We start from the raw sequence: 22,513 nt of genomic DNA on the forward strand, positions 1-22,513 counted from the left end.
CCTTATGCAAAACTTCCGTCTTCTTTAGTTCTATTGTGTTGTCCACCAGGGAATTGACACACTGACGATAACATTGAACGAGCATTTTGAAACATTGTCAATATAAACTACTAAGAATCTTTTCTCCGTTTACTTAGCTTGCAGTACGGATATTTGTAGCTGTTCAGAAAAGATAGATTTCTGGGCACAAACAACAATATCTTGCGATGAAAACTTTAGTAGGAAAACTCCGATTTAGTATCTTTGCTTCAAACTCTTTTTTCAAGAGGACGTTTTTTTTCGTTTTAGATCAATTTTTAACAATTTGTTATAGCCAACCTGCTATGCTCTAAACCGATAATTTCATTGTTGTACTATAAATTTAAAAAACCACAATTTTTTTCTAACCCATTAGAGGGTATTTCGAGCATACTTAGTTTGAAATTTGAGTTCAATAATTCGTAAAATGCACGTATGTGAGTAATGCACCCGTAACAGGATAGCCGTCTAGCAGCATCGATGTTTCCTGAAATGATATAATCCTTGGTTGCTGGTTCCGAAATACGCTGCTTATATTCGCATATCTTGTTGAAATGCGCCCAACTTCATAGTTTGGGACTCAAATGTATCCTAAAAAATAATAAACAGAATCTTTCACCACGATAACAGTACCTGTGCTCTTTATTTTTCTTTTAGGAAACTGAGCTTCTTAAAGATATTCTTCTACCACACTCAACTCTGTATTGTTACTCTTGAATGGAATGGTGCCTCGTTAAGGGCATTCCAATGCATATGGTTTTAAATTCGTGCTGGAAAGGAGCGCCATTCCATCCTGCGAAGAAGAAAATCGAAGCCGCGCTTGGTTTCACGCATGGAACGTTTCGAAAATATAATCCCGTATGCATGGCAATAGCGCTGGAAGAACTATGGCCTGATCGTAGAATCGCGTGCAGCTCGACAAACAGAAAATCAAAAGCACCATTTACAGTTTCAAAACCGTTTACAGAAGTACCGTTTGCGCTTTGTTTTATGCGCATTGATTTTGACGGCCCACCGCTCCAAGAAAGAGTCCCCTCTTTAGATACTTGCTTTTATTCGAGATTTTGTGCATGCTAGCACTGCTTTGAGCCATCTAAGAACGGATGTAATTTTGGAATCTTCAGGCGCGCAGATGTAATACGCGTGCTGCATGATAACGGCCCTTCAAACCTATCCCTTGTGGAACAGTCTTCTGCTGCTAGCAGTAAAGAATTATTACCGAAGGCAAAAGCTCATTCCAGGTTTATAAAATGCAAGTTAGTGAATTTCGGCACAATTCGCACATCAAGCGTTGCTTAGTGCATGAAGACGATATGCCCTTACCCTACTAGCTTGTTGGTAAATTGCTACACCATAGCGGCATTCTACTAGTTGAGAATAGTGCAGGTTTCCATGAACCGATCTTTACTCCTTGTTTACATTGCTTACATTGCTACATTGCTTACAAGGGTTTTTCAAAAAGTTCTACTGACATATTAGTTCATTATTTGAGAGTCACGTTTAATATAACAAGTTTGTCCGCTTTAGACGTACTGCTGGGTGGAATTCACCGTATTGTGTTATCGTCTTTCATTGCTGAGTTAGAGGGCGAGAAACGTGATGCTTTCGTTTTCTGAAAATTGTTAATTTTGACAATTCTTTAAAAAATTGGTGACCTAAATAAAAATTTCCCAACCAAAAGTCACTATATTTTAGCTTGTCGTTTTAGATGCAACAAGCCTCATGAAATGTGGTGCACTGCTTGCCGAGAAAAACTGTTTCTCTTTTCCCATGTATTTTGATTGGGAGTGGTGTGCTATTATTTAATGACAATTTTTTGCCAGGAGTTCTTTGAATGATAGGAGTACTCTCTTTACAGACAGGACGGCCAGAACGCTTACAACATTTGACTAATACCTTGATAAAATTTAGTAATCGGCATGTGACCGACTTCAGCCAGACAAAAGCGGAACGAAGAGCCATCTATGCAACTGCTTCCGTATCTGAGTAGCAAAAATCTTAAGTCGCGCCCTCCTATTGGCTCGTCTGTCCTACGCTTGCCGAGCAAAATTTGCGCACGAGCCATTCTATGCTTTAAACGTACAACGTGCCCACCAATGGGATTCCGCCAAAAAAAAAAGAATTACGATATTTTTCTGCATAGAGCATCTGCATCACGTTTCAACGACTTGGTCATCTAGAATATTACGCTACTGTGATTGTTCGCTCTTTTGAGGGTGTGCTTTACAAACAAACAACATTATTTGGCATGACCAACGACCGATGGGGAACCGCGTACCAAACTTTGAAACTTTCGAACTTTCACACGAACGGAGATGCTAATGCTTGACACGCTCTTAGGCTAGCTTAAGGGCTTTACGGTGTTCTTTGTAATATGGCGCCTACCGGTATCGAGTCATTCTGCCATAAATTTGTATGTGTTGATGCCGGTGCTAGCGGCTTTCCAAAGGCGTTACCTAGGAAGCAGGCAGCGAATGTAATCCTGCAGCATGCCCGCCAAGATATGCGTGCTCTTCTTCTAAGCCTGCTCATTACGCGGAGATCATGGCTGACCGAAGCCGAGAAAATCCCGCGCGGAAACGCTTCCGGATGTGAATGCGTCTCGCAATAGCCCCGCAGCTTATTTTTCCTCGTGTCATTGTGCTGTGGTCATTCGTCATTCCTGGCGGCCTAGGTTTTTCCATCGTCAGTTGTTAGCCATCCAATGCTTCACACTCGTAAAGCAAAGCTAAACTGAAAGACGCCTACAGGCTCTCATTGCCAGTTGGCGCAGTTGCCGCAAAGGCTTACTGAACTTCTAATGCCGCCGTTTAGATGTTCACTCCGGTGGGGTGTGTTCATTTAATCCCGAAGTCACGTAGATCCGATCCATACGAAACCGTATGGGGACCGAATTCATCGACAGAAAATGGGAAATCCTTGCAACCCGGAAATAAAAGACGCTCACGCGGGAACATTGCAGGCCACAGACAACTCGGGTTATCCTCTCGCTTTAGAAACATCGCCACCACCACCACTATCACCGCCACCAAAGCTACCACCACCGAAGACGAGTCGTAAGCTCCTCATGTCTGCTTGCGCGTGTCATTAGGTCTGTGTTCCCAACAAGCGTGCAAGTGGCTCCACCCGAAACGAAATCGGCCTGTTCATACTTTGTCGTGTGATGCCACTGACACGTGGCGTTAAGTTCTCCAGATTATGGTCGCTCGCAAGACGTGTATGACGCGCCGTATAACTGGCCCTTTCATGACAATATTATAGAACTCGTACAGCTTACATTAGCTTTTTACCATTTGGGCGCTCCTATTAGAGTGGACCAAATTTATACAGGTTGCCACGCTAATAGAAATAGGTCTTATTAGAAACCAGCGAAAACTAGACGGATAAATTTGGTTGAGCCAGTTTGTGTATCGAGCGAGTTGAACAAATTGGGATCCTAAATATTGTGATGGTGCTGTTTTCAGATCACTTACTGTTTATACGTCGTATCTAAAGTCGCAAATATACGCTTGCGCAATAATTGAAGCCGTAGGAGGTGGCTAAGAATGACTATCCTAAACACATGATTATATAGAGGCGCACCAAGTATCTGAGAAAAAAATACCTTCTTTTTTCGTATTCTGTGGCCCCGGGAGTGCGGTCAAAGGCCAGGAAACGGGATCTCAGTGGCAGATAGGCAGTTCTGGTCAATGTGTAGAGTATTGTTTTCTTCTCTGGTTTTATGCACTGTCCACCACCGTCCTTCCATTGCAGTCATGCCATTATCTTCATTCGAACTTCGTGCCGTTGTCGACATTCCATTCTTGTCGTTAATTTATTACTTTATTCACTCGTCACCAAGCGTGGGATCCGTACGTTCGAAAGTCATGCGTTTTTGTTCAGCGAGCCGTTTCTCCATCAACATCTGTTCGATTGGGTCGTATGTTTTATAGTTACGAATGGCCGCAAAACAAGAACAGGGTTCTCAGGAAACGCCAGTGAAAGAGTCCCTTAAACAGATTACCACAGCTCGTGCGATACGCTTATTGCCTTCTATTGCGCTTCTTTTTAGTTCACGTTTTTGGTGCTAAATCCAAAGAGACTATTTCTGTTTTTCGCCCATCAAACATTGCTTTCTAACCGAATGTATGCCCGCACAGGAATGCGGTAATTCCCCCACTACGACTGTGGCTTTTTGTGCAGATGCCGTTCGGACAGTTTTTGCTAAGGTGAACCGATCATAATGGCTTCAAGTGCAAGTAACATACCTGACCAGTGCAACCGGATTTGGTAAGAAATCGAAGCTTCACATAAATTTGAGTGCTTGTATTGCATAAGGTTATGCAGAGACTGAAAAGACAGTACGATCGCCTTCAAGCAGGATTTTTAACCTAGCGGATGGACCTCCTAAAAATAACAAATCATTGAAGAACCAAATTACGTCGTTCAAGTATAAATAAACAGTGGAGCCCGCATGCACGAAAACAAGCTTTAAAACTACTGGCAAGAGCAATGGGCAAGTACATCAACCAATAATGATGTTCGACTTATCACAGAAGGCTTCCAGCCAATGGCAAACAGTCCGCACGAAACAAAAGCTTCGTCCATTCGTTCCCAGGTGTTTCACGTCGAAGCATATTGCCGAAATATCTCGCTCAACCAACGAGCTATCGGGATTCAATGGGCAATACCAAAGCTTAGGGCGAATTGGGACAGCAAACAACTGCCGAGTCCAAAAGAGCAGCAGCGTTTCGCGAAAGCAGAGTGTCTCGAAAGCTAAGTGTCTTGAAAGCATTAGAAAACTATAGAGAGTAAAGCTCTTGTTTGGGCTAGTCTGTGCATTCTTGGACACGTAACAGGGCAGCGCGAAAAAACAAGGACGATAAAAGGAACGCCCGGTGCACGTCCCCTTCATCGTCCAGTTTTTTTTTTGCGCTGCCCTGTTATGTGTTTAATATGAAGAGAGTTGAAAAGTTACTAGATCATAACCGCCGGCGTCATAATAAATTTTTCTATAAACACATTTTAATATTTACTTCCACTGTCGTGCCAGTCTCAAGGCGTGATTACCAGAGCCCGAGGTCAACACACAACCACCGAGCGCTACAAAAAAAACAAAGAAAAGGCGAGAATGTTGAGGCGGTACTTCCATCCTAAGACTCGTCGTCGGTTCTTTCAGCAAGAAAAGTTACTCGACCGTAACTGGGACGCTTACAGGCGACGCATCAGAACCGATGACAAAAGAACAAGAACGTTCCGCACATCAAGACAAAAAAAAAAAACCTGAGCGCCCTATCTCGAACATTCGCGCCAGCCATAGCGTTCGCCCTTTTTTCCTTTTTTTTGTTATTTTCTAAATTGTCCCCTCAGCGGAGAAGAGATATGGGAGCCTCGACAACGGATGCGGGCCATTCACGCAGTGATTGATGACGTACAACTTTTCTGACGGAGCGTGGACGCCATCATACTTTCTCTAACGTAACGATGGTGAAGCAGCCTTGGGTATTTCATGAGGACAGCAAAGCTGAGAGGAACAGCGCGGGTGAATGTACAAAATCAAGGGAACTAAGCTTGGCCGGCTCACAGCAGCGTAGACGAGAAGGTATAGCCCAAGGCAGGGAGATGCAGTCATCCTTCACGCTGCTTCTCTGGGTTGTTACTACTTCTTATCCTGTTTTCCGCGGTTCACTGACCTTTCGACAGGCTGTACTTATGACGAGGTTACTGAGACCCAGTATGGCAATGTAACTTCAATACGTCCGAATCTTGTTCCGAATCCGCCGGATATGTAGTAGATGTTACGTAAAACAATATGTGTTAAGGACTTGAGTTTCTTTTTTTTTTTCTGGAAAAAAAGTTATTGAAACAACGAAGAGGTAGCGAGGGTGAGCGCGCTTTTCAGAAGAAGTTGTTAATTGCATTATTGAGCCGCGCGTGAGACAATCATAAGTCTCCTGCCTGCTCTTGCGCAAGAAAGTGCCGATTTCAATTACAGGAAAAAAAAACAACGTCAGTCTAATCATGATAGCATTATCACTTGTTGGGCTCGGGCAGGAAGATGTAATATATATTTTTGTACTTTTTTTCTAGGAGGGAAGGGGCTTCGGTATCAGTCCTCGAAGGCAACGGTAGTGTTTCTTAGCAGTGGGTTTTAGCCCTACTATAACCATCTCTGTTGACTTCGACACTGCTGACTTATCAGTCACAAAGAATCACTTTCTCTGTGTATACCTTTTTGAAAGTCACGTCCCTCTCTCTTGCTTGGCAAATTTATTTAATCTTGCTTTCCTGGCGCTTTTGTGGCGTTTTTGTCTATTTCTACATCCCGCATTGCGATTAAATAGGAGGTGGATGAACATCATTAGCTGCACGCGGACTTAAGCATTGCGAAAAAATCGCAGTAGTTGCTCCACTTTGATCGCCACCTATTCAATTCTCTGGAGGCTAAGTGCTTCAGGACACTTACAGGTGAGAGGTACGCTAAGGTTGCACGGACGCAGGAATGGCACAATAAAAAAAAAACTGAGACATTAGAAACCCGACGCTGATATCCAGGTGCAATCATGACGTACAAGAAGCGCCATCCCGGCTGTACCTTCGGACAGGCCCGATGGCGTCAGTGTGCCACTATTTTCAGAATCAGGAGAGGAAGAACAATGGTCAGCCGGCGTTGGCTAATAAAAGAAAAAAACAAAACTGCGAGCCTCGTTGTGGCTTAACGCAGGCCATGGGGCCGCTTCGCCGGTCGTCGGTCAAGCTAGGCAACGCGCCTTAAGCTATAACGGCGCACATGGCCCTAACTGCGTAAGGGAGAGAGAAAATAAGAGAAAGACAGAGAGAGAGAGAGAGACAGAGAGAGAGACAGACAGAGAGAGAGAGAGAGAGAGCAGCCAAAAGAAGAAGGAGTAAAACGGAAACTAGTAACAACCACGGAAACACGTTGTTCACGCATTTCCGCGAAATCGTGGCCGACAGCTTAACCTTTCTCCCGCGTGCTAGCAAAGCCGCGGCAGCAGCGCACTTTCACGGGAAGCGCGTCAAGTCGTAAACGTTAAAGCAAATAAATTGCGCCTTTACAGCTCGAGGCGTTATTATGGGAAGCAGATGCTGCCGACGCCGTGGCGAGATTGTTGCTGGCTGGAAGGCGGGAAGAAGAAAAAAACAAATCAAAGTAACGGAAAGGCTGGATGCGAGAGAGCAGGGAGTTGGCGCTCTTGCTTGCCGTTTCTCTGGCCGCATAAAGCACTTGTAGTGAAGATATGGCTGAACACGGTGGAGTGGGAGCTCCCTTTTTCGTTTTTGGTTATTATTGTTTTTGTTTTTAGAGATGGTACAATGCGCTGCGATAGTTCGTCGCAGTGGCTGCGTACAACACGGCAGGTCTTTGCGTTCTTGTTTCTTGTTATGTGGTGTCATTATGTGGCAGCCTTGTTGTTGAAGCCCTTCTTAGGAGAACGCGCCTGTCGATGCTCTATTGAAGCCGCATCGAGTTGCCTCAAACCGTTCAACGACAAAGGCGCCAGAAGTTCAAGAAATGGTGAAGTTTTTGTCAAGAATGTGTACATCATTATTTTTTCGTTTGAAAGGAAGTAAATTTTTGGGTTTTGTGGCATGCAGATGACTAAACAAAAGAACAAACTAAAGACCACATAAGTTTAATAAACTCACCGTACAGAGATAACATTGCTAATCAAATTAATCGAGCAAAATAAAAATGGGGACTGCGAAAGAAACTATGGCCTTTTTCACTGTGTTTTTTAAGGCCACAAAAAGACAATGGCGGATAGGCTACTTTGCAACACCTTTAACACTATAGGAGCATGTGTTGTTGGTGCTGCAGCTTTTTAAAATATCCCACTCGAGAGAAAAACTACACCGCGGAAACAAACAAACAAAAAACTATGAAAACGCAATAATTTGTAAAATTCATACGTTAACGAAAACTGATATGGAAATTCATATTATATATCAGTCATCAATTTGAAGATAACGTCGCGAAAAATATGGCAGGACAAAAGTCTCTTCTGCAGTCTGTTGATCGAGGCTGGGACTTGACTGTGTATGTAAGTGTAATTAACAATTGCAAGCTTATCGTGTGCAATTACCTGAAGCTGAAACTAGCGGTGAAACCTAGCTGATCAGTCAATCTACACGTGAAATGAACTGCAAACTGCCCAGCGGCATCGACCATACTGAAAACCGCTACACAATAACTTCTTCGTAACGTTAGCCCCGTTGTTTCATATTCCACCGATGTTTCTTTTTTATATTCTTTGATCGGTGCAATTGCCTATAGAAGGGCATCTCAGATGAAAGTGACAACGGATTTATTATTATTATTATTATTATTATTATTATTATTATTATTATTATTATTATTATTATTATTATTATTATTATTATTATTATTATTATTATTATTATTATTATTATTTGTTTTGAACGCATATACACGTATTCACAGTTAACTGGAAAGGGAAAGTGACGAGCAGGTTGGCAACTGCCACCGGAAGGGGCACAACGCCTGCCTACTCTTCTGAAGGGAGGTGACAGAGAGAGAAAGGCAAAGGAAAGACAGGGAGGTTAACGAGAGATTATCTCCGGTTGGCTACCCTGTACTGGGGGAGGGGAAAGGGGATGCAATAGGTGAGAAAGAAAGAAGGATAAAACAGAAGGAAAAAAAACCCAAGCACACACACGCACGTACACACGAACTATTTCTGTGGGCACTGTCACGCAGCCCGCAAAGGCATTCGTAGTCTTACGCACAGAAATACAGAAATACAGAAATGGAAGATAGGAAGAAGGGGAGGAGAGAGGAACTGAAGAGCAACAGGACAAATCTAAAGACTAAAGTAGAACGCAGTACACTACGCACGTTGTTCTGCCGACTTTCGACTCTGCAGCCGGAATTAAAGTGACGCCGCGTCGAACAGCCTCCACAATTATCAGTCACATCGATGGCTAGTTCGCCATGAGGCTAATTGCGCGCTCCACGATGAGACGCCAAGTACAGCTGCACGCAATCACGGTTTCACCGGTAGTTGGTTCACAAAATACACTACAAGGTGTTTGAACCAGCCAACCCCAATCTTCGAAGGAAGAAGCGTTAGAACACAGCACAGATCACACACAGTAGGGCTGTAAGCTCACATGCGACATTGCATTCAAAGTAATTTTGTTATATTGGCCACGAAGAAAAACAGACCGTATATTTGTAGCTGTGACTTTTGGTTATCCGTAATGTTTTTGACCGAAACGTAGACTGCGCAACAAAGTTACAGCCAGTTTGTGTCTGGCATTTAAATTGTAGGAAAAAAGAGAGTACATGTGGCAACGGCTCGTCCTGTTGTGTAGTAGGTTTCCCAGTACCTATAGTGACTCTTGGATAAAACATGCACCTGGTCAGATGAGTACACTCGACCAGTGATAACATTTCGGGGTAGATGATCGTTGAAAGTTGAAACAAAATAACCCTATGCCCTGCCAAGAACGTTCAGACACAAAAGGCAGGCGCTGCGTTAAGAGAGATAAAGAAGGATGTTATTAGCCATGGCGCACGTTTCAGGAAGTACCATGAAATGTGCACCATGGTGCAACCATGGAACAGCCTGAACAGACAATGGAAAAGAAAATCAGGCGATAAAACAAAGTGTTCTGACTTTCAATTACTGTTATTTGCGCAAGCGCATGATATATATTTCCTGACTTCGGCACACAAAAGTAAAGCAAGAAATACAACAATCTCGTGCACTGGGTCGCCACGTAATCAAAACAGTTTTTTTTTTTTCTTGAGAATGTCGCGCTTATGACATCGCGTTTGCGACTACAAAGGGCGGACAGGACGAAGAAAATGGAAGACGCAAGAGCTGGCGCAAGTGCATGACAAGTGCTTAAGGAAAGCGCTGATGAGCCATAACGTTGCCTGTCAATTGCCGGCAGCTAGCGTACTCCACCTACGCGTGATAGAGACGACTGAAGCAATAATGGCAAGCGCTACGCACAAAACTTCAGAAAGACATGAAGCCCCATATGGCCAAATGACTTGCGATCGAAACAAGCGAGAAGAAGAGTAAGATCGGATGATGGTCAAATCGCTGACACGGGTGAGTGCGAATGACTGGGTTAGGACGCATCAGCGGAGCAGAACATTTGGTCCCGAGGCAGAAGTGCGGGTGGTGGAGTAGGAAAAAAAAGAAAATAAGACAATTAAAAGGTAAGATATGGGCAGGGGCTAAGAAAGACTTTCACTTCTTCCTCTTCTGTTTCTTACCGTGGAGAGATAGAGATGCTGGTGGTCTTGCGCGGTTGCTGGCGTATTAATACGACGTCGGGGAAATCGACGAAGCGAACTGTGCAGAATCGCTCTTCGGGGCAGAAAAAGAGCAGCCGGTCGGTGCGAGCAGTCAGCACAGTGTCAGCGGCGGAAGATGGGATAAAATAAACAAGGAAATAACACCCTATTCTTAGACGTGGAGCCGGGAATATTGACAGGCAGAGAGGCAATGTGTGTCAGCATTGCATCATTGATAGATACGAGGTGTGGTGGCGGAAAACATAAAGACAACGACCACGGCGAAAGTATAGAGCAGACGGCAATAAAACAATGGCTGCCAAAGAGGAAAAAGAAAGAAAACAAAAGCTATGAGCGAGCGATAACAGACCATGAAAATGAAAGCGAAGCACTTTATAGAGGAACAAAGCTGCCAAGTAAGGGGTGTCTTATGGGAACCAGACGCAAATTTCAGGAAAAAAGGGCTAACGTTCACACAGGAATCCGCAGAATATAGAGAGAGCAACACTACTATATATAGTGTTGCATCGATGGGTGCGTCCCAGGTTAACATGACACTTTCACCTAAATCGTTCACTAATACACGCTCGAATTTAGAACCAGGCACCATTTCGCGGTGTAGGTTAACTTCAATACCACTATACCAAGCCTTACATGCAAGTTTCGTTCAAAATAAAGCAAGAGTGCGTGGCTTCGTCAACAGCGGCACTATGCAACGTCAAGTTTGCTGATGGTGATGGTGATGATTTATTGGCATCCCCTTTAACACGGGGCGGTGAAAGTGAGTCAGCCTGCTCGATTTGATGCTGTATGTTAGACACGTTTATCAGACTAGCATTTTTGTATACATCTCCTTAATCTTTTAGTTTCTTTCGCTAAACTTCTCTATCTATCTTGTACCGCTAGTTGCGCTTCAACGGAATAGTCGCGCCATCTGTCCCCAATGTGGTGGAACTTGTCTAGACTGTAAGGGTGACAGAACGCGTCACAAATCCCCATATTGCACCAAATTAGCATCTATTAGAGTGACGTTACCATGGACTTGACATTAGGGCCAACAAAATAGGCAAGTAATACACGAAAAAAAAATTGGGTATAAATGGGCTACACTGCGAAATGGCCGGTTTATTTGCAACTCGCTGCCTCCCTGCGAGCTTTGAGCGGAAATAAGGCGAAGGTTTATTGTGCGTCTTGACATTTCAACGCGCTTGTCAGATTTGCTAAGTTATTTTCGACTTTTATATGACGCTGAGTTGAATATCGTGTGCTCAACAGAACAAACCATTTATGAGGCAGACACACTAATATTAAATCAATGATAAGAGTGTCTCATCGAGTAATTTCGCATGGCCACAACCATAATAATTGCGTTGTCATTTAGCTGAAGTGAGAACCCGGCTCGCAAAGGGAATCAGTGACTGCTTGTGGATGTACGGACTGCCTATGGTGATCTGTCAGATGGCGCAGGCGTAAACAAAATCTTGGGCCTTTGTTTTATGTTTCTGATTGGCATTGAATGTTTAGCGCGAAAACATTTGTGTCTATCATATCACCTTGGTTTTCTTTTCGTGTTTTTTGTCAGAAGCTCTTCTATATTTGTTTTCATACCGCAAAGCCCTGTTTGTCTCTTTCTATAATAGTTTGCGCTACCTACTTCAGCTAGGAATTAAAGTAATTATATTTTATTACCTCATCATCTGTTGCCGCATGTGCCCCGCTAAACGAACAAAACATACCATGGATAACGTCACCTTCATTTCCTGTATAATATTTTTTTAATCTTTCCCGATTGTAAGTCTGCTACGTGAATCCACCTACTGCTTTTACAATTCTCGAGTCATACGAAGAGCCATCGTTCAAGTGAACCATCTTTGCCCAGATCCGGTAAAAGAAATGGCGCTGCCTCAATCACCCCGGAAGTGTAGTTTAACCATTTTTACAAATCTTTCGTCACCCCAACGTTTCCTTGCACTTCCCGGACACATCAGCGCAGATGAGTTCCGGGGCAGGGGTAATCATCATGTACAGCAGGCAACCACACTCATCGTCGTCTGCTCGATCGTCTGCAAACCAGACGATGTCATTCAATATTTCGGCTCACGTCTGGATGTTTGGACCCAGGCGGGAACACCCAGGGTCGTTGCGGTTGCCTTAACTTCCCTCAACAGACGCCTCTTCCCTAAACTTCCCTTTGCCGCACACAAAACAGAAAAATCTAAGCAAAGAAGCAAAAAAAAGAAAGAAAGAAAGGAAATTTGGCCCAGTCATCGTCGCCGGTCTCGTTCTCGTCGTATTTCTTGGTTGGCTCAGACTGTGCCGATGTCTTTTATTACCCTGTCCAATAAAGCAGTGCGTTTGTTGCTTCCTCTACGAAAAAAAAAGAAATACACCAGGAGAAACGCATTCCGTAGCCTGATTTAATCAATGTCTCTGTGCAGTTGTATTCTAGAGCCTTTCACACATCTCGTCATTTCTTTCCGGAAAAAAAAAGATAGGTTCAGCTTTTGCGCCGTAGATTTCACCATTGCTTTTTATTATTATTATTATTTTTTTAGCACACGCAGCGGGAGACAGGCCGGCTACCCATGTTATGTACGGCCTGCTGGGGCCAATAACTTAACCTCGACTACTGTGGCTGTAGTCTACGTCTGTTCATCTCAGTGAAGTGCAAAGCCATAGCTTTGCCATAAATTTGGTCAGCTTTTGAGGCTTCCTCCCTCTTTACAACGACCGCGGTTTCTTTATGACCGTCAGGGAATAATATTCTTCTTATCCTTGTTTGCAGGCAGAGATCTTGCAGTGACATAGATTCCGGGCCATTTGCTTTATGCATTTCTTCTTTCTTTGTCTGTTTGAATGTCTTCTTTTTTTAAAAAAAGCTGACTGTATATATATGTTAAGTGTGTGCTTTCCTTGTTAGACCATAAGCGAAGAAGTGTTCTTTATTTATCATGACATTGCGAGCTGACACGCGATAAAATTTCTTATTTCAAATATTTTCCTTATCTTCCGAACGTCTTTATTTTTATTTTTTTCTGATTCCTATCACATATACTGTCTACATGATCCATGAACACTTTATGTAGGAACTTCGGCGTTTTAAATATTGCAGCTTTGGTGTTGCTCTTCCACTTTCATTAGCCAAGTATCGTACGTTGGACTATAGATATGTATGCCGCAAGTGTTAGCTGAGCCATGAACACACTGTTCTTATCAAAACATCGTTTTTTTTGCTTTTACCTCATCTTTTAGAGGTCGCATAGGCCTGATTTGATTAACCTACTATGCACGAGTGTGATGACATGGTTACTCTTTCTACGCTTTGAATTTCGATTTGCTGAGATTCATCAAAGCTGCAAGACACGTTGCGATTCAGACGTTAGCTTTCAGTTCGAGGCTTCAGGGCAGGATAGCAGTGTTGAGCGTCTCTGTCTTGGTCCCATTGAAAATAGTAGTACCTATGGCTATAGTGCAACCGTGCCACCACGTGAGGCAGTTTCCGTTTTAGTGCGACGGCAATTATATGGACGGTTGACGCGCTTTTGTGCACCGTCACCATAGGCGCCGTCGTGCTGTCCTGCAGTAGACGACTCTCTAAATAGCGTGGGAAATTGCAAGCACTCGACGACGTGAAGTGCTTTTGAATTTAAAAGCGACCAAACCAAGAGGATAACACGTGACGCTCTGCTCAATCCTTGGAGCGAAGCCAGGGCAGAATGCTGGCTTTCCCTGCAGGCAACAGTGCAGTGCGAGCGTACGTTAGCGTTCCAGCGGAACAGTTGTGCGCTTACAACACTGTTGTGAACGTGAATCTAAACTATGCAGCCTTTCTTTTTTTCTTCGGACGCTGACCACCTTCTCACGATATTGCTTCGGTCTTATCTCGGGTATCGTGAACACACAACGCCCGCAACGACGCCGGCACACTCACAATCCCGTCAGCTCTGTCAGACGCGCTTCCAGTCCGACGCTAAACGATGCTGTTGCTTTACGCCTGCGACGCCCTTGGGGAGGAACCTCCAATTCCGCTTTACCGGCGCGGTAGCGTTAAGGCCTCCCGCGTCGCAGTAAATACGGCGTCGGCATCCGGCGTCGACCGTATTTCCGCGTAAAACCATTCCTAACCACGCGTCACCAACCACGCAGGCAATCCATGGAGCGCAAGCAAGTTACCGAATTACCTGAACTTCTCAAAGTAAAACGGGTCAGAAAAGTCGCGAAGTACGACTCGCACACAACCTACAGACATGACAAGGCCGGACTGAATTGAATTTGAATGTAGAATTTGAAGTAATCTGAATATACGAGAAAACGTAATTCTGTTGCGTGGAAGCTCCCGCGCAAACCCCTTCTCCAGCGTTTCTACCGTTCATGAGAGGCGCGCTCGGTTTTTTGCAAGGCCTCCAGATGGCGCCCGCCTCCGCACTTCGCGGCCGACGCAAGACCGCCGCGTTTCGACCAGAAAGCTCGCCTTCGTGCATAACGTTCGCCGCCAGCGTTTCCCGGTAAACGTTACGGTTGCATATGCTGCTGTTTCCGGAAAGTGTGAGAAGCAGTAAGGGATCTTTCAATGTTGCCGCGTTCCACTCTTAAAGGCGAAACTTAAGCGTTCTCCAAACTTTTTATTCATGCTGAACTGACGCTCAGTTTAGAGGCTTCTAAAATATGTTATGCCTTGCTTTCGAATGAGAGGTGATATACTCCCATGAGATCCCTTCTCAGTAGTAATGCACGTTGACTTCATTTATTTTCAAAACTCCCTCTGAAGCGATTACAAAAAACAAAACTCATCCTGGATACAAAGTGAGGGCAAATGGAACTGTACGGAAGTGGTTTTACTATATAACTGCCGTTAGCCTTGGTGAGTAATCACAGTAATTTAATGTAAACGTTTGTGTCATTGCAAGTGACGAAAAGAACAATCGTGAAGCTCGTTATGATTGTTCGATTACGATGAAGTTCTCGTACGTTACGCTTGAATGTCAACAGAACACATGATGTTACATCCTCATCTCGGTGTTTATGCAAAGAAGAGCGGTCCTTGCACCAGGAAGCACAAGGAGGTTACTCTCTCCACATACAGAAAGAAGCCGCGTTCAGCACGTAATCGGGGCATTTTAATAACAAAAGCTGGATTTCTCGTAAGCACAAAAATGCTAGTAGGTAATAATAAACGACCTGAAAGCGACGTAAAACTGACCCCGAGCTGAATTCGGGAAACAGAGGAAAGTAAATTTCACTGTTCATTTGTCCTCATTTGGCTTCCGTCAATATAGTGCCTCACCGTTGAATACAATTTTTGCTTTAGTTTCCACAATTTGAGCCTCGCAAAGGAGGTGGGTGACCAACTGAACCATCGCGCCTGTATGCATTAAGGCACAATTTGTCTGATGTACTGTCATCAGAACACCTGTAGACGCTGAGCAACCTGGTGTGCTCATTATCTCCTCAAGATGCTATTCTTTTTAGATTTCATAATTGCCAAGCACACTGCATGTTGTAGGGAATGGACTCGCTAGAAAATGTTCCCGACTTCATATTCGCATTCAACATTGAGTCCAGATGATGCAATGAAACAGCATCCTACTGTAGGAATGCACTAATTCGCGGTCAGTAGTATAAACTGCTGAAAGGAAATGAGGATGCCGCTTAGCGTCGCCTGCACTGTGCTTTCCTAGATAAAGATTTCCTCTCACACTTAAACGACAAACATGCAAGATCGCAGGTTTATCACAATAGGGAGCCTGTGCTCTTAATTCTTTGCTGTAGGCATTTCATTCCTGCTTCAAACAACATGTTGCAATCGTATACCCCGCTCTCAACATTGTTCTCCGTAATCTTGACTTAATAAGCGGAACACCTTTGGAAAATATGTCCCACTTGCTTAGTCGCACCTCTCAAGAACAAGGATGTTACACAGAGTTAGTGGTACTTATATAAAAAGATATTACGGGTTATTAGAAGCATTGGCAACAAACTCCAACGATGAAAAACCCGATGCCAGACACTCATTCAGCGCAGACTCTCATTAGCGATAGTGAAAACCATGGAATGTGTAGTGTAATAAGTGTGTTGTCTACGTTTGCTGATTACGCTAAATAAAAATTCAATACAACCTCTCTTTCCGTAGGGTGCTACCCCGAAAAAAAAAAAAGCTTGGCCAGACCTTCCATTAAGCCTGTAAAGCGCATAGTTGCAATATATACGGGCTTCATGAAAAAATCGGTGCGCGAAAACAATTAATATGGCAGAATCTTACGCATGAAGTTATAAATTCAGAAGTCTTATTTTGAACTGTTCTCGCAGTTGGGGTTCTAAATGAACCCTTTGAATCATTTCTTTCTTATTTAGTTGCCCCGCGCTGTGAGTGCTGCAGCTAGGCGACTCGTAGACTATTCAAACGTTTCACGGTATTGATCCCGAATTAATTCGAAATTTGACTTCGCGTAAGCACTTCCTGTGAGTTTTGAATGCGAAGGCAATCATTATTTCTTACCATTCTTAACATTATTTTTTTTTCATAGCGAGTACCGAGGCGAAGTTAGAATGCAGGCGAGAGCATGCCTGGACGCTGAACGCGCGGACAACACAGGCTTCCGAGAGCGAGGGTCACGTGACTTCGCGACGGTGCCCTCTCATCTCGCGCAACGCCTGGCGCGCCTGCAGACGGACACGTTCACCCACTCAGGTCCGCCGAGGCGTGCACGTGACGTGGCTTCGCAGCCAATGGGAATTTAGGAGCCGCTTCGTTGCTACAGACGGCGGTCGGATGTGTTGCGCTCATTGGGCCATTCGATGATTTCGCATCAAAAGCAGCGACAATGGTACCGTTCGCAGAATGGTGGGAGAGCGCGCGCGCTGCGTTTCTGCAGGCAGTAACGAGACGCTATCCAAGAGGGTCCGATTCGTGCAGCAAATGCTAGGCTCTGAAAGTAATTGAAAACGAGTCGCTGCTAGGGCGTGCGCAAGTGCTCAAGCGGCGTGTGCAGTAATAACGCTTCATTTCGTTTCTTTCTCTTACAGGTAAGCGGTAACAACCACGGAATAATGCAGAAGGATTCCCACCGCGCGTCGGGTTTCACCGCAGTGCGCTGAACGGGGGAAAGGAGTTTCGTAAGTGCCTCTTCTCACGCTCATTTGTCTGGCGCTGCGAGGGGCGGGGGGGAGGGTTCGAGAGAAAGAAAGGGACACGCACCCGTAAACAGATTTGTCAATGAAGAACCTCTAAAAATCCTTGCACAAGTATTCTCTAAAGAAGCACTAATGAATAATGATGTTGTTAGCATCATGACTTTATCTTAAGCTATGCGTCAGGAATTTTTTGAAATTAAGGAACATACAAGAACGAAAAGAGGGGGGGGCAGTGGCAAAGATATGCCTCCATGAATTCAAGACATCTATGCGAATGGCCCCATGTGCGTAGATATAGAAGTGCCGTCACGTGGTATAAAGCGTTGATTGCAGTTTACATACAGTTCCATTTTTATGTTGGTACCCGAGTAAGGCAAAAAGAAAAGCAAACGAAAGGACATTTGCAAAGTAAACGTTCAACTGAATGTGATGTCAAGAACTGACCACGAGGAATAAACGCTACCAAAAGAGCACATAAAATCCTGTTGAAGTACTTCTGTGATATCACACAATAACAACTTGCAGGCGTAAGATAAGAAAAATTGAAGAAGTGATACGCGTTGTAAAACAGAAAGGGTGAAGCTTAAGAAATTCATCAATCCGTCTTCACGTTTACACTGTACAAAAAAATACTTCTGCACCATTACCAAAACAAACCAATGACTTTTTACAGGAATAAATATAGACAAAGTGTACATAGTGTACAGATTTCTTTCAGTGAAAGGAATGGAATGTCTAGAGGCACACTTTGTAATTACAACATGAAAACATTTATCCGTTATTTTATGTAGACAGTCGCTAAGGCAAAGATACGGAAGTCTGTAAGGAGAACCTGACAAGGACCGCTAACCACTACAGAGCTGTTGACGAGCGCTATCGTGAGACGTTGCGTACATTTATACAGTTAGCCAATATTGTTCAATTACATCTCGGCCAAACTGCAGGCAGCAAGGAATCAACAACATTGTTGCAGTTCCGCCGGAAAAGCGCAACACCGGTTGTGATAGCAAATTAGTGGTCAAATAGCTATAGGAAATGAGGATAGTAGTATTATCGGCCGTATAAACTTGTAAACATGGGCATACTAAGTAAATTAACAAGCACGGTGTCACGTGCACACAAGCGAACATGAACACATCTCACTTGGTGAGGGCGGAAACTCGCTGTCAAGACACTCGACTTAGGAAACGCGGCAGCAGGCGTGAGCGAAATGACCTTCGTGCTGCGATTGACCTTGGGGCGTCCCGGAGTAGAACGCGCCCCTCACCCCATCACCTAACTTCCCCTCTGAGCTTTGCGCATGATGGATGACGGTGCGCTTTCTCCCCGCTTTTCTCGCTTGCGTGCGCGAGATTGAGCCGCCATCACTGGCTCACCCTCGCACGCTTTCACTCGCACATATGCGCAGCGATAATTTTACTGCTCTCGGGCTTTATACGGAACGTCATGGCGATGGCAGAAATGCGCCTTAAGTGCCCATATAATTGTTGTCGCAATAAAAACTAAACAATGCTGGGGAATTTTACATGGAACCCGGATGCAAAACTCTACTTCACCCCGTCTGCCAATAGCACTGTCTGCTATAGTTATGGATGGTAATAACACTGGCGGTCAATAATAATAACAATAAGAATAATGGCGGTCACAGCGTCAGGCGGGCACATCCCGGATTGTGCTCAACGAAAATCTCTAACCTCACACAATAGGTAATATAAAAGCAGGGAAAGTAGGCCAAAACATGTTCACTTTTGGTCAACATGTGCTTGCGTCTAGGTAAGTATACATTGAACATGCTTCTTTTGCGATGTAAGAGTGCGGTGAAACGCAGAGCATGTTTAGGTAGCATTCTTCATGTAGTTATTCCCGTTGCCCTCAGGTCGTGTTTGATAACACCTGTTCTGAATGAGGCTTCTCAACCTCTCGCACCCTGCCTTACCTAAAGAACTTGAAACCCACATGGGAATCTGCATTGTTTATTAAGATCCCCCGAAAAATTTAAATCTACCCGAACAAGTACGCCGAGCTGCTGCAGACAAAAATAATATTGTGCGGCAACTATCGGCGATGATTATCACAATAAGCGAGAAGCTGAGCGAATCTGGGATATTAGATTTCTGGATGATAAGCTTGCAGACGTATTTTTGTTGGAATAAAGATTATTTAGGTAGTGTTCGTGGTTTTATTGCGTAACTGCGCAGAGAAGGGTGTCGTTAGCCAGCCCTACTAGAAAATCTTATTTGTTTTCAAACGGGTTTCATCAAATAGGGTTATGGAAGGGGATCCCGTTTGATCCTGTTCAGTCCTGACCTGTTTGTGTCCTGTCTATTCCTGTTTAAACCTGACCCGTTTAAATTCTGTTTAATCCTGACCCGTTTAATCCCCTGTCCTATTTAACCCAGGCCTGTTTGCCCCTGTTCAGACCTATCTTTTGCTACATTCATACCAGGTCCTTTCAGAATGGATTGATGTTGCTTAATATGCTTAATATAATTTACTCTTTAAACCTATTTTGTACACTTGTGTATTTGCAATCAGCATTGAAGAGAAGTAGATCTGCATTATGTTTGCAACAAGAATGCCACTTTCACATGTAGGTTTGCCTTGTACATTGCTTGATACGAAGATGAACACAATTTTCGGCATAAATTCATTAGCACTACCAACATTGATGTGATACATCATGAACAAGTTTTGTATGACCTACGAGTACGTTCTCTATGTATGACCTACAAGAAAATGCATCCTGCAGAAGACTGTACCTCATTTTAGTATTTACTAGAAGTATGCAAATGTAATTATTGCAAGTTTAGTACATGTTTGATTACTTGTACTCGTCTTACTGCAGTGCTTTTTGCTGCACTGGTTTGTTCACAAATCCACAGTAAATCGTAATTTTGGGGTAAAAAGTGTCGGGCAAAGTATTGGCATTTACTTGTAAGTGAAAAAGACAAGTATACATTATGTAGGTATTTCTGTACACCCACTTGAGCTTTCATTAAGCCTGAAGTGCTCCGGCTTAAGTAAACTACCGTTTGTAGCGGTAGTTTTTTATCTTGATATACATATAAGCTGATTCATCATAACTTTAAATAAAGCGAAGCTTTCTTTGCCTCATCCTTCGACTTTCCCGCTACTCCTGTTACTGCTGCTGTCTTGCACGTCGCTTCAGGGGTGCTTCACAGCGTGGAATTAAATGTGAAAAGAAAAACTGCTAAAAACAAACAAATCCATTAGGAAGCCTAAAACAAGCAGAAAAAAAAGGCTGAATGACGAAGCATGCTAGTGTCACGAGACTGGCAAAGAGGAAAGGCGACGCGAGAAACTCGTTTGGACCATTCGATCATGTCACGTGTGCACACTACCCTGTGGAGCTCCCTGTGCGCCGCCGCAATAACTTCTTGACAGCAGTAATTATCTGTGAGCCCCGCAGAAGCATTCCAGAAACTGCAGCACTTAACTTTCCACCAGCGGGCAACAACAAATGAGTTATGCTGAAGCGTGAAAGGTGGAGGAAAGTACATGAAAGAGAAAACTTGGGTACCACCCGAATTGTAGCACGAAGCTACAGAGGAAAACCATACGGATTTCTCGGAGAGAAAGTCTCGCAGTTGAGGAAAAATTCGTGCCGCACCAGGGCCAATTTTTCTTCAACTGCGACACTTTGATTCTGAGAAACCTGTATGGGTTTCCTTTGTAGATTTGTGATACAATTTGGATGGATGCTAATTTTGTATTTCATAACGTGCAACAATCCAGAGCGGCGGGAGGTGTGAATAGAATGGCATAGAGGAGGTAGGGAGAGGACGCAGAGAATGGTTAGAACCGACGCAGCCAAGAAACGAGTGAGTAAAACACCCTTGTCACTCTTCGTCCGCAGTTTGCGTACATTGGGCCAGGGCGGGAGAGGGAAAAGGCGACGTCAGACGGGGAGTAAACGCTACTGCGAGTAACGACATCGGTTGCGGAAAAACTGGATAAATTTAAATTCGAGGTAGGGTACGGTATGTTTAAACACCATGAAAATTTGTCCAGTGGACAATTGTCGCAATGCGTGCACACGCAAAGTGCGAGTAAAGCGCCGTAGCGTCTATAGGCGACACTATGGAAGCGGTCGCAGGACAAATCAACACTTCTGTGCCCACTTCTGTAGCACTGCGGCTGTCGCTTTGCTTGAGGTTGCGGGTGCTCGCCCTAACGCGGCAGCCGTATTTCGACGGGATCGAAATGCAAGAACCCGTGTGTACTTAGGTTTACGTGCACGCTAAGGAACCCCGTGTGGTAAACATTAATCTGGAGTCCGCCACCAAGGCGTGTCTCATAATCCGATTGTGGTCCTGGCACGTACAACGCATAATTTAATTAATATATAGCACTTCCACAATGATGTGATGTGCCATTTGAGGCAAGGACAATGCTAACCTTCTCGGAGGCTATGAACAATGGCGCATAACAACTCCTCACGCAAACACCTCTCCCTCTGTGTTCTGTGTACTACGTAGACAAACAGCAGCGGTGAACCCAAGGTAACGTTTAACGACAACTAACCACGGTCGTATTAAACTAAACGCTGAAGAAATTAAACACTTGCTGTCAACGTCACCGCTAATTATCGTAAACCAAAGCAAACAGCACAGAAAGGTTTGCTTACCTCGATTTCCACTGTGCGTGGGATCTGCATAATATTGTCTCCAGCGGAGAGAGTGCTGAAGACAACTGCCACCAGAACTGTTCTCCTGGCAACCACTGCAGGTGGAGAGGGTTGTGGGAGATCAGCCCGCCCTGCGCAAGCACTCCATATAATCAGATGCCCCAATATATAACCCGAAAGCCTGTTGTTCCCAAGCTATGCTCCATCTCACTAGTCGTTTGCAGCCCTGCCGAAGGCATGAGGCGTACGCAGGCAATATCCTTCCGCAACGGAATATAGTTCAGGGTGTAACTGTCCGAATAATGACAGGATTAAAAGTTCGTTTTCATTTTTGGCTCGTTACATAATGTGTTACAGAGATACGTCACACCGTAGGACCTTCGCGTGTGCATGTCGTTTTTCCGCGAGTTCATCAGTTGCCCGAGCCGACGAGGTGTCGTGGA

General features: G+C 44.2%; 2 protein-coding genes across 10 annotated transcripts in view; one reads left to right on the plus strand and one right to left on the minus strand.

Annotated features, from left to right (window-relative positions):
* Nucleotides 1-22,513, minus strand: part of LOC135917129 (uncharacterized) — a 677,883-nt gene that overhangs the window by 236,435 nt on the left and 418,935 nt on the right. For 5 of the 6 annotated variants that reach the window (XM_070524064.1, XM_070524067.1, XM_070524066.1 and 2 more), the window contains one exon: nucleotides 22,071-22,201. In XM_070524064.1, the coding sequence (XP_070380165.1) occupies nucleotides 22,071-22,201 (131 nt within the window). The remainder of the gene's footprint in view (nucleotides 1-22,070; nucleotides 22,202-22,513) is intronic. The other variant, XM_070524065.1, reaches the window with a different exon arrangement.
* LOC135915639 (allatostatin-A receptor-like) overlaps nucleotides 1-22,513 on the plus strand; it is a 90,256-nt gene that overhangs the window by 47,717 nt on the left and 20,026 nt on the right. For 2 of the 4 annotated variants that reach the window (XM_070524060.1, XM_065448742.2), the window contains one exon: nucleotides 17,315-17,404. The exons of 1 other annotated variant lie outside the window; for it this stretch is intronic. The gene's annotated coding sequence lies outside the window, so the exon portion shown is untranslated. Of the gene's footprint in view, nucleotides 1-4,200; nucleotides 4,288-17,314; nucleotides 17,405-22,513 lie in introns of all 4 variants that reach the window. One more of the 4 variants, XM_070524059.1, reaches the window with a different exon arrangement.

Source organism: Dermacentor albipictus, chromosome 8 (genome assembly GCF_038994185.2).
Source record: "Dermacentor albipictus isolate Rhodes 1998 colony chromosome 8, USDA_Dalb.pri_finalv2, whole genome shotgun sequence".
Taxonomy (NCBI): Eukaryota; Metazoa; Arthropoda; class Arachnida; order Ixodida; family Ixodidae; genus Dermacentor; species Dermacentor albipictus.